This window comes from Denticeps clupeoides, chromosome 16, assembly GCF_900700375.1.
Source record: "Denticeps clupeoides chromosome 16, fDenClu1.1, whole genome shotgun sequence".
NCBI classification, from domain to species: Eukaryota; Metazoa; Chordata; class Actinopteri; order Clupeiformes; family Denticipitidae; genus Denticeps; species Denticeps clupeoides.
Genome location: NC_041722.1, coordinates 5,516,452 through 5,534,639, shown reverse-complemented (window position 1 = coordinate 5,534,639; position 18,188 = coordinate 5,516,452). Strand labels below are relative to the sequence as shown.

The 18,188-nt window shown below is 41.5% G+C and overlaps 1 protein-coding gene across 1 annotated transcript in view; it reads left to right on the top strand.

Moving 5' to 3' along the window:
- The window catches only part of LOC114765815 (neural-cadherin), a 150,864-nt gene that overhangs the window by 92,159 nt on the left and 40,517 nt on the right, over window positions 1-18,188 (top strand). The window contains exons 21-22 of the mRNA XM_028956279.1: window positions 2,376-2,602; window positions 11,182-11,459. Of these exons, the coding sequence (XP_028812112.1) occupies window positions 2,376-2,602; window positions 11,182-11,459 (505 nt within the window). The remainder of the gene's footprint in view (window positions 1-2,375; window positions 2,603-11,181; window positions 11,460-18,188) is intronic.

The window sequence follows — 18,188 nt, the reverse complement described above, 5'->3', positions numbered from 1 at the left end:
ATCTTAAAGGGTCCTTAAGCTTAATCATTAGTCCCTCCAAAACTCAGCAGTTTTGTGGCATGTGCAGTGTTGCACACCCAGTGTTGTCGCTGGCTGACCATACTAACAGTGAAAAAGACCTACAGTGGGTAAGAAAAGTATTCAAACCCCACTCTTTCACTCTTCGTTATATTCCAGCCATTTGCTAAAATTATTTAAGTTAATTTTTTCCTCGTTAATGTACACACAGCAGCCCATATTGACAGAAAAATACAGAATTGTTGACATTTTTTGTAGATTTATTAACAAAGAAAAACTGAAATATCACAACAATGTTATTCAGGTGAATCTCTAACTGTGGGAATGTGAAGAAATCACAGGTGTGTGTGTGTGTATGTGGGTGTATCAGAGGTATTTGAGGTGCCAGTCGTCATCTCTTGTCCCTCATCTTCTAAGATCGTATCTCCATGAGTCTGATCTGTCTGCTCAAAGTGTCGTGATTGACACGTCTCGGCCACTGATGAGCTTTCAGACGGGCTCAGCAGGATCCCACTGCTCTGCCTAAAGCCCCCAAGCCCCTCGGATTTAACATGGGATTGTTTGCTGTGGGGGCTGGTGGTGGTGAAACACACGTTCACACGCTCGCAGTGGTGCATTGTGCCCATTTATGTCAATATAGTTCACATTCACACGTTCACACACAGACACAGACGTCATACCCCATGAGCTCAGTTTTTCTGCAGGATGACAGTGTCATTGATTGAAAATGAGAAGCTGTCAGGAGCTGGCAGCCAACCCCATCGCCACTCCGTCACATCGGGGTCATGGAGGTTTGGGAGAAGGTGAAGAGGTCCTTTGTCACACAGCAGCCCTCAGGAGGACAGGCACACCTCCCTAAATCTGCTGTCCAATTAAAACGCCCTGTGACTGTCTGGCAGAAATGGCTTTCTCCATAACCTTGACACGACCCTTGAAAGGGTATGTGCTGCACCAGTCATACTCACAATGCATTCTGACAACTATCATGGTCATCACTTCCAGAATAAGACTGTTCTTTATTTTTAAATCTTTAGAAAGTATTTCTAAAGATATTAAAGATAAAAAAGATACAAAGTTTTATAGTCTGCAATAACACATTATTTTGACATAAGTAGTTGCAAATGTGCTGTGATAAAAGCCGATTCCCTCAATAAAACTCGTTAATAAACATTCACATCCATTAAATTGCACTTTTATTTCTAATGATTTCATGAAGTATAATTTGACCTGTGTAGCCCTGCGTATTGCTTTTTTAAAATTGATAGTGGCCAAATTCCTACAGGGAGGAATCAGCATAGCAGAAGGCTTGTCTTTATTATTCAGTATGTGTATTTATTATTGCACTAACCACATAGACCAGAGGTGTTAAGGGGTTAAACAATTAATGTAGGAATATTCACTTATTTTCCTGGAATGAGTAGAACGCTAAGAAGTAAGCTATTACAATGTAATGACCTCTTCTTTGGAGTAGAATTCTTTAGCAAATCAGTTAGGGTGATGTAGAATGCTGCTGCATGAGGATAATGAGGATATAAGAATGAAAGGACAACTCTTTGCTGAGAGTAGATCAAGTTTTTGGCTTTAAAGTTGAAAATGAAGTGAAATCATCTCAATCATCTTGTTTTTTATGTAAAGTTAAAGTGAAGTGATTGTCATTGTGAAACCCTGCAGCACAGCACACGGTGACACAAAGAAATGTGTTTAACCGCCACCCTTGGTGAGCAGTGGGGAGCCATGACAGGTTCTGATTACGGGGCCGCTTCCTTAACTGCTAGGCCCCCACTGCCCCTGTAACATAAACATGTAATGTAGTTTATATATAGTTTAAAATTAGATAACACATTTCTAAGGATGGAAAACTAATTTGCTGCTTATTAAAGTTAATTTACAGCCTTACCTGTTGCATGGACATTTACTAACATGATCACTGATGCCCAAATTATGATCTTACCAGCAATCAGTGGATATAAGTGTTTTCGAGGAATCTCTGGCTGAAATCTCGTTTTATATCTTGGTGTGTGTGTGTGTGTGTGTGTGTGTGTGTTGTCTTGATCTGTCTTCTCCAGTTTAGGCAAACAGTTTCTAGCAGATGCTAACTTTCCTTAATGACTACCATAGTTGTGTTGGAAGGAAACGTGATGATCCATTTTTCATGAGTGCTCTCTGCCTCCTAACGATTCTGCTTTTTTTTTCCCCGTCTGAGCAAAAAGGGAGATGATGTTCTCTTTTTTCTTTTTTGAGTTGCCTGCCTTGTTTTTTTTAAAACCTGGTTTTGAATGAAAATGAACTGCACTTGTTAAAAACTTGGTGCTATGGTTGTCCTGAACTGTGTGTGTGTGTGTGTGTGTTTCTCGCAGACATCACTGCCAAGGAGTTCATCGAGCAACAGGTTAAAGGCAGAAGCCGTTTTGAGCTGCTGGCTGACTTCCTGTCAGAGATGCTGTCCATCAGCACTAATGAAGTCAATGTGTTCAGTCTGGCCGAGGTGCATCCGAGGACGCTGGACGTTCGCTTCGCCGTCCGTAGCGCCCCCTTTCTGAAGCCGGAGAAACTGCACGGCTACATGGCCGCTCACAAGCAGAAGGTAACACAGCTTTCAACATTACACCCTTCCACGTGTTGGAGATAACAAGCCAGCTGGCGGCCTTTTAACACTCTGCCTCTGCTCCTCGCGAGCAAGGGAACTCGCGTTCCGTCAAGGCTGCGGGGTTCCAGCAGCGGCACAGGAACAAAATATTTTGGCATTGTACCTCCCATAGCAGATGCCACATACTGCGAATACACTGTTGATTATCATGTTGACATCAAGCCAAACCAATTTTCACATTCTGGAAACTTTGGCTATTGTGTCAAGGCCTGTATCAGCAGAACACACCAGCGAAATGAAAGAGCATTTTTAAAATCATGGCAGTAATAGCAGCTCTCAGATGGTTGCAAGGTCCAAACTTCGCTGAGGGTACATGGCTGCTTTGATGTCGGTAAAGCGAGACTTCAAGTTGCCTTTACTTCTCTTTCCAATCCACTCAGCAAGGATGGACATCAGGATTAATTGTGTAGGTCAAGATATATCATCCACTTCGACCTCCATTTTAAAAGGTTGTTTTCAATGTCTCATGCCGAAGTTTAAAATGTCTGAAGAGTGCCAGAACCTTCTTTTTACTTTAAACCGGCCTTCAGTTCTCATTGGATTCACTTTTTCAGTGCAGCCGCACTACCCGATTCTTCCATGCTGTTCAACCACACAGGACCCCGTGTATTAAAATGCATAAACATAATAATAATGCAGGGTGTAAAAGTGCGCACCATTTGCAGTCAGACCATGATCAGACCACCCAACGATAGATAGACTGGCGTGCATGATGATTGGTTCTCAGCCAGGTGTAAATGTAATCCGTACGCTGTGTTCACTTTGCCTGTGCATGTCATTCAACAAAATCGGAAACCTTCAAAAGGGATACAGTGACAAAATGCATATTAATACAACGTGTGAACGCAAATCAGACATAATGTTCATATGCAGATAAACATTGCATGTTAATGCAAAGTGTAAACGGGTCTGTTTACGTGAAAGCTTTGATCTTCGTGGATTACGTGAACAGAGATTTCAGGGTTGTTGTTTTTTTTTGTGCCGCTTTTGGGCCTCAGGGATGTTGCAGTTGCTCTAGGAGGCAGTCAGGACAAATGTTTCTCCAGCAGCCACTGCTGTCTCACCCTTGAATGTGGCACTTAACCTAAATATGCTCCTGTGGCAGTACAGTCCCCTAAGCACTCCAGCACAACCCAAAGCAGCATGTTCTCCCTGGGGAGAAAAAAAAAGTGTTACCCTGGTCCGAATAAATAAAGCTTCGTTTCATCTTTTTCCGTGTAAACCTGAATAACATTTGGCTACTTAGAGGTCATGAAATTCTTATGCAGAACCCTGGAGTGGCTGTTGCAGAAACAGGATTATTCCAATAGGGAAATGAATAAATAAATAAATTCCCATCATTTAAATCTTTGTCTGTTTTATGTGTATTTTGTGCTCAAATTGAACCTTTTGTTTAAAACCCTTATTCCCTCACCTGACAGATAGATTTGTTCTATAGTGCTACATTGAGCAACTCAGGGGATCATTATTTGCCGAGACCTTGAGGCAGTGTTATTTTTTTCTTGTATGCACAATTTAGAAATAAAATTATGGAACTAATTATAAAGTGAGTGCCTACCTGCACCACTGCGTTCCCACCATTAATAAACCCTGTTTGGTGCTTCAAGCGCAGTTCTGGCAGTGCTGCTATTACTTTATTTAATTATTTGACCCTGTGTGAATTCGCTTAAAAGGCCAAATTTAGTGGGACCCCTCCAACTTGAGATGATCGAGAACAAAAAATGTAATTAGGCGATACAGCCAGTGTGCTATAGCCTTACATAGGCCTTCAGCGTTCCGTTTTCTATTGAATCACCTTAGGGGTGATATCCAAAATAACAGCAGGACCTTGATTTTATTGTTGTGAACATACTGCAGTTTAACTCAGACAGAAATATATTTGTCGTTAACTACGTATGTACACATGTACATCCTCGGTCTCTATCCTGCATTCTATGTGTCTGTGCACATATGTGTTTTTGTGCACATATTCAAAAATTAACGGAACGTACACGGATTATGCATATGGATGCAATACCTGCATAATTTTATAGGGGCAGAGTTGTGACAACAGATGACGATTTTAAGTTACAGTTATTCTCATTCATTTATTTGGTTTGTGGTAAGGAGTACACACTACAGATTGCGATGCACAGTACAGACGCGAGTATATCAGCACAAACATTGACAATGCAACTGTGTACGGATATGCATACGTAGCTCATAGCAAGTACATTTCTGGCTATAGGGCACTACTTTCAAAATGGCACTAAGACTGCCAGAAGCATATTAACTAGTGTCAAGTCTGAAGCAGTTAGGTGAGAAAGATCTATAAAGAACTATAATTGTAGTTATATCTGCTTGGCAGTGGTGGCCTAGCATTTAAGGAAGTGGCCCCGTAATCACAAGGTTACCGGTTCGAAAGCAAAGCACCGTCCCCACACACTGCTCCCCAGGCGCCTGTCATGGCTGCCCACTGCTCACCAAGGGTGATGGTTAAAAGCAGAGGACATATTTCGTTGTGTCACCGTGTGCTGTGCTGTGTATCACAATGACAATCACTTCACTTCATTTGGTTGGTGTGATTGACTGTATGACTTTTTTATGAGGAGAGTCTGTTGATTGACAGCTCTCCTGCATGCCTCATTCTGGATTATTTAAATACACGCTAGTCAATATATCACCTGTGCACATATCATTAAAGATCATGCTTCTTTCTTGTTTCATCTCAATATTTGTGTACATCTTGAGGATGTCTCATTCTGATCTAGCAAACAAGCCCCACTTTGAAAATATTGTCTTTGATAAAAAAATTTACATTACCAAAGCTTCCATAATATATGTACCAGATGCTTTTTGATTTATGTTCAGACCAGTAAAACAATCTAATGAATTGGAATAGTATTTTAAAATAAATACAATAATCTGGCTCTCAGTCAATCACTATGCAAGGTCGGCACTAAATGTGGTATAATGAAAATATTCCCGTGGTGGCGTGGTGAGGCCAAACACTAATGAAGTTTTCTACCAAAATGAAATGGAAATGAAAGAACTCTGCGCGTAATGTTCCTCCCAGCACTTCAGCGCAGTGAATGCAGATTGATCCGTCTCTTCATTGCTCTCCCCCCTGCATAAGAGAAGCATATTCATTTGCTGCTTCTCACTGCGCAAAGTGAGTTAAATGTGAGAAATTGGTCAGAGCTGTGGGGCCCGGGTTTGAAGGACACGTAGCTCCGCAACCGGAATGGGCAGCACCTCTGGGACACTGATCAAAAAGAGAGGAGATACGTGACATGGGAGAGTGAGAGAGAACGAGACAAAGACATGAACTGGGGAGAAAATGCATGTCCTTTTTTTTTTTTATCTTCCAGGTATTAGAATTCAAATCATTAATAACCTCTGCTTTTAGCAACCCTTTATGTCTATATCTATATCTCACCTTCTTTTGTCATACACTCTGTCTTCTCACGTCTGGAACATTCTCTGTACTGTGACCATGACAACGGAAGGGCGTGGACGTGGGCACTAAATGTGCCTTTTGTGACAGGGATTGCTATATTGTTTAGTCTCAGCTGCACCTAAATGGCTCTGTACAAGAAAGGAACAGCAAGAATAATACAATAAAAAGGTCTGGATTACGGTTGTCAGTGCCATTTTTCTGAATGCGGCTCTTGCATTCATTAATTTATTCAACCGGTAACCAGTATTAGTTGTTGTTTGTACTTACTGTGTTTTATCTGGCAGATCGTTGCATGTGAGGAAGGTGGGAAAGTATATGGAAAAATGTACTTTCCATACATGCCTCTGATCGTGCTGCAATCATGTCCCCCATTTATCTGTGATGTATATCTTATAATTTGCCACTCCAAATTTTAGTTTCAATGTTTAGTTTTCAATGGCTATTTCTTTTTCCATAGCTCACGAAGAGCTGTGGGGATTCAGATTATTATAAGTGTCTGTGTTGTGAAAACTAGACCACTGATGTCACATGTCTGATGTCTGTGCATTGTTTTTTTTAGCTGTTTAAACGGGTCACACATGAGTGTTTCACCACACACCCAGCTTCAGTAGTTCAGAACATCTCTGTTTTGGGGCTGGCCTGATATCTCTCTCCTTCCTCTAAAGTGAGAAATCTGTGTGAGTGTGTCTGGGTGTGACAAAGCCTAAAAAAAGGAAGAGTGAAAGAACAAAAAAAAAAAAGAGAGAGAGAGAAGAGCCCCCGGTGACTCTAACTTTTTAAATAACACTTTATCTGTGGCCCTGATCCCTGCCAGTTTGCGCCGTCCTCCCCCCCTCCATCCTCTCCTCTTTCTGTTTCCTCCCCACACTTGGCCTTTGAAGGGTCCTGGATTCTCGGGAAGCCCGCGGGGTTTGTGGGAAGCGAGTTTCAGAGCACGCGGCTCATTCTCAGGAGTGCAGCCCGACTCACCCCATCTCTCTCTGATCTGGCTGAGATGGGAAACAGAGTCAGATGGGTGCAAAAAATTCTAAATTAAATAAACCCCTAATTTATCCTTGATGGTGAATTCAGCTCTAAGAGCATTTAGAAAGAGTTTGATTACAACATACATGTATGTTGCAGGTTGGGTGAATGTTTTAATTAATTATACCTCGATCTGGCATTTTAATTGACTCCTGGCAATTTTTAATTGAATCCTGGCAATGAAGATATCTAGTGAAAGTGGTACAGTCTGGTCTTATTATTTGTTTATGATTGCAATGACAAACAGATGTGGAATTTTGCACATTTGCTAAAGTTTTATTAAAACTATCTTCAATTATACAAATTACACACAGTGCAGAGACGGGGCATCTTGCAAATGGGATTTTAATAAACAGTGGTGGGCAGTGGTGGCCTAGCAGTTAAAGAAGCGGTCATGGCTGCCCACTGCTCACTCAGGGTGATGGGTTAAATGCAGAGGACAAATTTCACTGTGTGCACCGTGTGTTGTGCTGCTGTGTAGACACTTTGTAAACACAACAAAGGTAAAACGAGGGCCAAACCTGGGGAAACATCGAAGGAACAAACACAAACATACCCGCAGGCGTGTGAACTGAAAACATACATACAGTAAGTAACAGAGTCCACCTTAATGCCGCAGCCCTGAACTGCCTGCTGCACTCCCGATCCATTAAGCCCAATTGGTACCAGGCGCAGTGGATCGGGACGCCATGCAATCAGGTGCATGGGCGCCTGCTACACTGTAGTCATGCTACACTGTTGCACTGTGATTGGCTGAGAGGAATGTCAGTAGGACACAAGAAGTGTCAGCATCTCTCAATAATGTAATTCTGACAAGTCAGATAACAGTCTACCATTTTGCATTTTTGCATGATACACTGTAAATAAATATTAAACAATAATCGCGTTTACACATTTCTGTAAGGTTCTATAAGTGGTGCACTGCAGGCGAAGTGCTGAAGGCCTCCCTATTGTGTTCCACAGCTTAATTATAAGAGCTATAGCACAGCTCTGTTCTTCACAAACTTCTCAGAAAGTATTCTTAATTCTAAGACAAATTCTGGGGTGACTTTTTTTTTTTGGTCCCCTCCACTACTCCCTTTAGGTCTGTGTTGGTGTTATCTGCAGCCAGCACCCTTTAGCTCGATTGACTTTCAGTTTCTGAATGTGGGAAGTGGCAATTAGTCCAGGAATTAGAGAACAGAGTGTGAAGCGATTTGTAAGAACAGCAATGTTGCCTTTGTCTAATTATCGTCCTCTATTCCAGCTCCAGTATAAAATGATTATGGCACCCAGGCCTTACAGTAAGAGCTGTGTGTGTGTGTGTGTGTGTGTGTGTGTGTGTGTGTGTGTGTGTGTGTGTGCACTCCACTAGCACAATATGGTTTAAAAATGCATGTCACATCAAAATGGTCAGTAAAAGGTGGCGGTCCGACCCCATGGACAACTTCCTATTTTATGAGATGGAATTTGCTTTTTTCAACCATCATCTGCCATGTTCACTCCTTAGGGCTCTGTGCTCTATCTGCTGGCCACCTCTGAATGCTGCTAGAATTAACCTGACAGAAACACCCGCTCACCTCTCCTGGACGATCAGAAATGAAGGACAGAATAAGGGGAGAGAGAGAGGAGTGGAGGTAGAGTGAGAGTTGGGTATATTGTGCTGTATTATCCTGACTACCTGCTAGGCTGATGCAAGCTGCTGCTGTCTAAATGTGAGTGAAGTGATTACTCCCAAAATGTACCCCATTACTTATTATTTTCCCGCATTGTTTTCAACTAATTTTGCTCATTACGTAATTATTATTCAAATTGTTGTTTTTATAAAAGCCTTTTAAGCTTTTGAAACTATTATTAAGTGATCAGGGATTTATACAGTAGCTGTACACTGATAATTAGATTCATTAAAGGTTGAACATTTCTGTTTAATAAGGGCCAATCTGCCTTGATCAAAAGGGCTACACAAACAGCTTACAGTGAATAAAAGTGCACAGACTGCCCTGAACTTGCATAAACATGTAACTGAGAGCAGAAAGAAAAATTGTTTTTAAAAAAAGATGTATTGGTCCTCCTGAGTCCCATGTCTATAGCCGGGTTATAGCATCAGAGGAAGCTGCTGGAAGATGTAAGTGTGCGACCCCTGAGGCTTTTGGCTTGAGCGCAGTCATTTTATTTCTCAGACACTTGTGCTTCACATGTATAAACATCAGTTGCTTCACTCAATGCGTAAGGATTTACGTTTTAACTCCTGAAATTGAATTATGTACTACCCAACCACTCTGTGTGACTGCCGATGCTCACTGAGGGTCTCCCAATGAGGTTGGAGTGGGACTTGTCTCTTCTCAGGAGCATTTAACCTCTTACAGGCGTGCAAATCACTTCCCTCGATGTACATTTACACACCAAAGCAGCATCAGGGATCTGGTCAAGCTCTCGCTGAGCAATGCGGCGCGTGCACCAGCTCCGACCTCAGAGCTTATCGGGCTTTCTTTTGGCAATGTGACGTGCTATGGGAAGGGGGTCGTGTCTACGGAGCGTTAGTGATGATGTCATGCCCTGTCTGACAGCAGGGTCAGTGTGCCTGTCGCTCATCAGCAATGCTGGGCCTTATCAGCCTGAGTCACATCACTGATAAACAGCACAGCAGTGACCCTCGATCAGAGCTCCTTTCATATGAATTCACTCTCTAATCCTGATGGGGTTTTTGAATGGACAAAATGCCATAAATCACACATGTCCCCAGACACACATCCAGCTGGCATAGTGGTTGCAGTCTAGGTGAACAAGCTTCAGATATGCATGGGGTGGCAAGAGGTCAGATTCCAAAGTAACATGGATGCAAGACCGTATGTGACATCTTCTGGGCTACCACCACCTCAGATAATCAGTACATATCCCTGCACAGTTTGATTTATTTATTATAAATTGATTTATTGACTGTATGTATGCGATAGTATATCTTTCCAACCTGTTGTTTTCTGAACAACCTATTTGCATAATTAGTGGTGGACAGTAACAAAGTAAATGTAATTCGTTATTTTTTTTTTTCTTATGGGAGATTTTTTTACTTCACTACAGTTCAAATTCAATTCTTCAACAAAACCGGGATTAGTTTTCCACAAAGAGTCAAATTGAATGGCAGTGCGGCAGCATGTAAAAAACACGTACATTATCATCCCTACATATAATATAAGTATTTATATTGCATCATAAGTAAGTAATGCAATTATGTCTAGTTGAGAAATACATTTGCTGTTAGTGGAGACAATTAAAATCTGATGATCATAAAACTCACATAAAAGGGTTTCAAAACAAGTCAAGGTGTCTGTTTACATATCTATACCAGTATCAAGATACAGATGCGATAGTCCAACTATGAGATGATTTGATCTTAAACTATCCTTACTTCCAAGCCTAATTGTAAAAATGTGCAGTATTGATGAAGTTCCAGGGGAAATGCACCAGACGTCCACTGCTGGAAGTCAGCTCTGCACTTCAGGGCCACCCCCCACATTGGCAAGCCACACAGGACAGTGTCTGCCGCTTTCATTAGAGGAAATAGACCCGGCTAATCTGCAATAAGGGGACTATCTAATTACATTTTCACTCTAGCCCTCCACCTCCCCGCGTCTGTCTTTCTCTGGTCGCTGCCATTTCCTGTGGACGGCTCAGCCTTTCGCCCTTTTCTCCATCCTGTCCGTCTTCCTGTCCTGCTGCACTCGAGCGCATCGAAAGGGAACAAACAAAAACAAACAGAAGAGCCCATTATGTTATCAATGGCCACTTGACCACGCACTCCTTTTGGAGGCAGGCCCTGTGAAGTGTTGTCTTACATAAGACACTTGCCAACAAATTTCATGTAAAATTGCATGTTGAGGAACATTGCTGCTCTGTGATCTCCGTCACGATTCCTTCTGCTTCTTCAGTAAAGGCTCTCCTTCCGCCTCTTCCGCTACTTTTGTTCGCTTTTTCTTTCTCGTTAAATCCCCCTTGTTCTCGTTTAATGTAATTTTGCTCTGGTTTGCTCATCCTCCAGTCTTGAATCTAATGGCTTAATTCCTTTTTCTTTGTGCAGCTGCAGTCGTTCCTGCACGTGAACGTGACTCAGGTTCATGTGGACGAGTGTGCGGAGGCGAACTGTGGGGGCAGCGGTGGCTGCTCCACCCAGCTGAGTGTCAGCGACAAGCCCAGCGTGGTCGACTGCGGCCACACGGCACTCGTGTCCGTCACCGTGGAGGCGACGGCCGTGTGCAGCTGCTCCGCTCGCGAGCACCTTCACCAGAGCTGCGCCTCCTATCCCAGAAGCCCCTGTCACAATGGTGGCGTGTGTGTGGATGCCCAGAATGGATACAGGTCAGAGGGCTCTTGTGTCCCATTACAGTCTCTCTGTGCGTAATGGAAAATGTATGAAATGTGTCGCCGAAATGCTTACTATGGCCACTTTTCCGCTCCATCTTACAGATGCAATGGAGCTTAATGGATCTGTCTAGTTTAGACCTATGACCTGCAAATATAAAAGCCATTTATAGCTTCCAAATTATTAATAGTACAGCAGGCTTTGTAGCCCTTTCTTAAGACCAGATGTGTTGTGAGGGGTGAAGGAATTGTACCCATATTGTGCATTTGTTCATTTATATTTTGTAATTGCGGGAGCAACATAGGTGCAAAATAGGTGTCAGGTACACAATTGACATATATTCAATCATGGGGCATTGTCTTAAAAATGGCACTAAGTGCAGAACTATGCGCTAAGAAATGATCTAATATTTCTGTCACCCAAGAGAAAATTCTCTACTTTCTCATACTGAAGGATTTAAGCCTGTGCTCATCAGTATGTCACCTGCACAATCCTCATTACATGATCATACAAGCCTCGCACTTGTTAAAATAGTGCCCATGGTGTTTGCATATGAAGGTTTAAAGAACAGATGCCCCTTCGGAAAGTTTCATCCTCTGCAAAAGGTAATGATTGAAGGTCCAGCAATACACAGAGAGCCAAGCAGTACAAGTTCAACAAGAGTAAAAATGAATCTTCCCTCAACTTGTGTGGATTTTATTTTATTTTTTTACTGATGAATGTGTGCCGGTTGCATTTTAAAGAACTATAGGAGAGGGCAGACTAAGCTTGGCTGAGAGTGAGATAGGGCCAAGGTTAAAGTTTTTTTTTTTTTGACATTTTGCCTACTACCGTCCTGATCTTCAGTCACAAATCCAGCAGTTGAACATGTGGCGGGGAATACATTAGCCAGCGTAGGCGCTAGAGACCATGTGATGAAACCTCGTGAAAGGCTGACAGATGAGCGCACAGCATCAGCCAAGTAAAAAAGATCAAGTGGACTTCCCAGATGCATCCACGCCACCATTTGTAAGTCTAATCCACTCACCCTGAAAACCTCTGGCAAATATGAAGTGTTGGGTGGGGGGGTATTCATCACCCTGTTTTTCAATTATCCAGAGCCAGCACCGCTATTGATCTCCTTCACAGAGTAACAATACCTGGTGTGATAACAATGAGGGTTGTGATAACCTGCCATCATGTCAGTAATGGGAAATTTTTCAAGTTTTTTTTTTTCCAGGGTTTTTGGGGAGACTGCAGAAGATAACTCTTTTTATTTTTTTCTCTTTACTGTCGGCCTCAGGTTGAGGAAAAGCCATTTTGTCCATATCAGTCTGCATGTTAACCATTCGACTAGACACTGGGGGCATTGCAACAGGTTCCTATACAGAGAAATTGCAGTATTTTAGCAGCTCCTTTTGGAGAGTCTACAGAAAGTCAGGTGATGAGATGAATGTGCCGCTGTACTGCCTAGTAATGGCTGGTAGGCCCTCTGCTGAGGTGGGCTAATCACCGCCGGTGTTACGAGCGGGAAATTTTCTCCTGCAGAGTGATTAAAAATGGAGAGAAATGAACACATCATAAATATAAACCTGGCGGCTACTGGAGGCATCTTCAAAAAAGTGGAACATTGCATATTTTAGTGCTGTGTAATTTATCTTATAAGCTGCTGCATTCATCTGTCTTTCCCTTGATCAAACACACACACACACACACACACACACAGACTAATGGATATATTTTGCATGCACAGACACACATATGCACCTCAAGCATACTTCAACCCAATTTTCTTTTAACAGGTGTAGTGTGTGTGTGTGTGTGTGTGTGTGTGTATGAGAGAGAGAGAATTTGTGCAAGTGTGTGTGTCCTTTCTCTCCAGCGGGAACTGGCATTTATCGATGCACACATATGCTCACGCAGCCATCACCACATAAAGCTGTGATCCCAGAGAAGGGTGTCAGAGGATGACAGTTGTGTGTCTGTCCCCAGTGTGACTGATGTACTGATCACACTCACGCACAGTTGCACACACTTCAAATAGTCTCCCTTCAGAGAGCCAGTCAATGGCTTCACAGTCGTTGGCAATCTGGTTCTGTCGTTGTGGTCGTCTTCCCTGCTCTCTCTCACTGCCTGTCTTCCTCTCCTCCAACACATATGTTTTTTTTGTGTGTGTGTTCCTGAAATTCTAGCTTTGCATGCCACTGGAACATATGTCCAACTAGTGAACTTGCAATTTTTTTATTTTATTTTTCAATCAGCCCCCCAAAAAAAGAAAAAGTTAATTTAGTTGGGAGCTGTTTAATTAAAAGAGGAAAGTAAACCCAGGATTTAGTGCTGTTGGATGTACTAAGCATGTAATGTGCCTTGCTGCCAGCCCAGACCAGAATGCTTTGTGCACCCGACCCAGCACTAATCCTGACTTTCTCCCTTTGGCCGACGCATATTGGCTTTTCACAGCTGAACTGAAATAACTTTGGCAGTCTGTGATGCGCCACGGGGTCATTTCTGATTTAAGAGCGCCCAGGACTGCCGCTCCACAGGCTGTTTTTAAACCATTGTTCATTTCTCCAATTTGGCTCCAATTTTTGTGCACTTGTGGGTGTACCTGTGATGTTTTTGTGTGTCCGCCTATCATATACAGTAAATACTCTGCCATCGTCAAAATCGGTGAGAATGAAGAGGGAAGAACAAGAACCAGGACATTGTATTGAAGTACGGCTGCAGTAAGTTTGAAAGAGTCGTGGGGGAAAAAATGGTCTCCTTCTGATGCTACGGAAGGCAACACTAATGTGACCATTTACTTTGTTTCTGTAAATCCCTGTATGAAAAAGCACATTGAATAGTCCAGTTTGCACTCGGCTTCTCACGATACTGAAATTTCAAACTCAAAACCAATACTAAGGATTGTCACTCAATACTATTTTTGATACTACAGAGGAAGAAAAAACAAAGACTATAACTTTTTAATCATTTTTTAATATTAAAAATGTATTTATATTTTAAACAAATTCAGAACACCATATATGTATGTGTGTGTGTGTGTGTATATATATATATACACACACACACACACACACACACAGACGCACACACTAGTGTTGCAACTGTCTGCAACTGCGTGGGGCAGACTTGCGGACTGAACAGGAGCTGGACGGAGAGGAGGAGAACTGGAGAGTCGCCATCGTTTGTGATGCAGGCGGGAGACAGCAGCTGAGGGAGAGAGAGCCCACTGTAGCGCGGTGTGGGACAGAGTTTACGCTCCTTGGCGGGCGGGAGGCCGTGCACATACCGTGGCGTAAGTGTAGATGAAGACAGCAAGCTTGAGAATAGTTAACGAGCGTGGTTCATGCACAGAAGAGACCGGTCCATCAGAGGCAGAGGCAGTGGAGCGGTCAGGGACGGAGCGAGGGCTCGGTATCATTCGGATCCATCAGGCAGCTCATCAGGTGATCAAGAAGAGTGGTCGAGGTACAGGCAGTCGTAATCCAGCAGTGATCAAGCAATGTAAAAGTGTGCAGCGGTGTGAATAAATTCCAATGAGTGGTCCATTTCCAACTTGGGTTTTATATAGAACGTTGATCTCATCTCCATCTGCTTCTAGGTTGTTGTCCCCTCGTGCATCCCTCGCCCGGTTCGGATTAGATCACGGTTTTAATTCATGGATTGGAACCAATTTGGATAAAAAAGAAAAGAAAAGATAAAGGACAAGACAAACTTTTTTTGTCCATTAAAAAAACATTCAGCTAAAGACTCATTGAACCCAATTATATAAAAACAAATTAAGGTGCATTATAGGGCATGATAATTATTTTACTTAATGTGGACACAATCAAAAACAGTTTAAAATGCAATTTAAGATGTCATTACTTCCTACTTTGAACGTGGAGAATGAAATAAAAACTACCTTATCATCAAAAAAGAAGAAAGAAAGCAAAGCAGATGTGAGCTTCTAACTTCATTTTTTTTTCCAAAAAGATGAGTATGTCTACATTTTCTGGGGAGACTGTAGACTTCATTACGGTAATTGTGTCCCCTGCTGTTTTGAACACCCTCTCGCTAGGCACTGAAACAAAGATAACACTGTTTGACTATCTTTATATGTCATTTTTACTAGTTAATATTCTTCCCAATATTTTTTGTAGATTAACCTAATGCATATTAAATGGCTGTAAGTAAGGTTTTGAGTGAGTTATATGTACAATATCAATTACACAACACATACAGTGCTGTGTAATTTTATTTTTATTTCTTTTTTATGCTCTTCAGATCAGGTGCGTGCCAAACCGTGGAGAGAGATCGGTTCAGATCACAGATCAACAGTGATCTGTTGCACAACTAATACAAACACTCTACATAAATAAATGAATTAACAAATAAATTAAATAGACAAAAAAAAAAAATCAATTAATTTTTTTTTAGCAAAACTAATGCCGCGGAAGTGAAGCATATATGTACATTGTGCACATTATTGGAAAATGTGGAGGGAGAAGTGAACACACAGCCATTCTTATAGTTAACTTACTTCAACAGTATTGCTTGACAGTGGGAATTAAAATATTCCTATTCCTTTACTCCCTTCTCGAAACTTCACGTTTAATTTGAAGTGATGTAGCAGGGAGGGGCTGTCTGCTGCAAGGCCTGTTGAAAATTGCAATTTCTGTGAACCAGCAATTTCTGTGAACCACAGATGCAAAACTGACATTTAAGTATCAATACCAGTGCTAATTCATATAAAAATTGATAGTAAATTTAGTTCAATTTTTAGTTCAATTTCATAGAAATACATATTATGTATTTATTAAGTGCTGATAAATACATAACATACATACAAATATGTTATGATGAAAATATGTATATATTTCATGTGGATGGCTAGGATTAGTTTTATCAAATTATATCCTTAATAAATGCTTACATATTTTTAATAGTTAGTTTTTAAATCATATTTTAAATAAGGTTTGCCAGTTTCCTTAATGAATTTATTATGTATTTATTAAAAGTTTCCTATTTGAATTTCCCTTTTTGAGATTATGTAACAAATTCCTCTAGCCTGTCTATGGTCCTGCAATGGCTAGAAATAGCGATAGGTGTAAAGAGTGCTTTGGCCAGTCTGCTTCACCATTCAGAGAGCGGCAGCTCAGACAGTCAGAGCTGGAATTTGTCCCCTTATGTTTGCATAAGCGGAAAGGTTACCTCCCATTTCCCATGCTTTTTCTGACTCGAGAATTTCCCAACCCTCCCCTAGCTTATGGAAAAAATGGCAACAGGACTGTTTGCTGAAAACAAAACTGTTGATGTCATTTCCACAAATGACTTATATAGGACTTCTATAGGCCTTCTATAGGACTTCTATAGACTTCCTCATCCCGCCTCTCTCTTCCTTATTAGCATTTAAAGCTACAGAGTCCAAAACAGCATGCCCTGGGGAAATCTCATTGTGAAACTGAATCAAAGTGGCTGTAATTTTGATGAATTTCAAAAAGAGACTTCAGATACAGTATTAGACCAATATAAAAAATGTTCGTTATGGGGCACCTTTAAGTGGTAATTAAACAGCAGGGGAGTTTTCAACATTTTACTATAGTTTCTAATAGTTTCTAGGTTGTTGATGAGTTTAGATGGCGCTGTGCTGAAGGCTGATGTGGTACTTGACAAGAAAGATAACCATGGGGACATCGGTTCGGTGCTGGTCAGGGGGGACTTAGCGTTTATCTCTCCCAGGAGCGAACAGATAGAGATATACACACAGGTTAACACAGAGACGCTGACATGGCAGCTTGTCCCCCGCACCCATCCCATCCACTGCACCCGCTCCTTGGATCGCATTCGAGATTTAAATAAACAACATACAGATTACCTCAGTGATGAGATTAATAGCAGCATTTATAAAACGCATGGCAGGAAGATTACTCCGTCCTCTTCAGATGCTAACAAATGACTCAGGCAGTGCATGCAAAGGACAGGAAATGAACAAATACACACAATCCTAGCGGCTATAAGAGGATTGGCTGAATCCCAAATTGTTGAAATTAAATTTTGGAATGTAGCTGATGGAATAAATTGGTTAGATAGAGATCTTGAGACTTCTGGAGTAACACGCAAATAGGGAAGTAATATATGCCGTTTCCTCCTTTTCACTTCTTTTTCTACCCCCCCTACCTTATCGCTCTCACTCCACCTCAATTCAATTATGCTATAGAGAATTGGCTTCATTGACATGACAGGCCATTTCTTTTGTAGTGCTCGTTCTCAGCTCATACACCCCTCTCCCCATTCACTTGCTTCATAGATAATCAGGAGCTGCGGGTTGGTGTATCCGTATAGGACCTGTCTCATAAGAATAAATCCACTTTGCAGACTTGCATTGCACAAAGGAAGTGAGGTTATACAGGAATTTGCACTCAGAACGCATAAAAGCTAGTAGAACTACAGTGGTTTATGACCGGACACAGTCAGGACAGACTTATGACCAATTTTTGAGGCATAAAATAAAGGCGTTTTCAGTAAACCTTTTTCTTGCATTCTTGTACATAAAATATGCAATGCCTGCTGTCAGTGAATCTAATCATTTTCACTAGTTCATTATAAAGACCGAATTATTATTTAATATTTAATGTAATTGGGTCAATGGCATCCTCAATACTGATTTAAACATAGCAACATTACTATCAATCAATACATTTTTGTCTTTCAAACTCATGTCAATAAAGATGATGTGTTCTGGGTGAAAGAAATACTGGCAC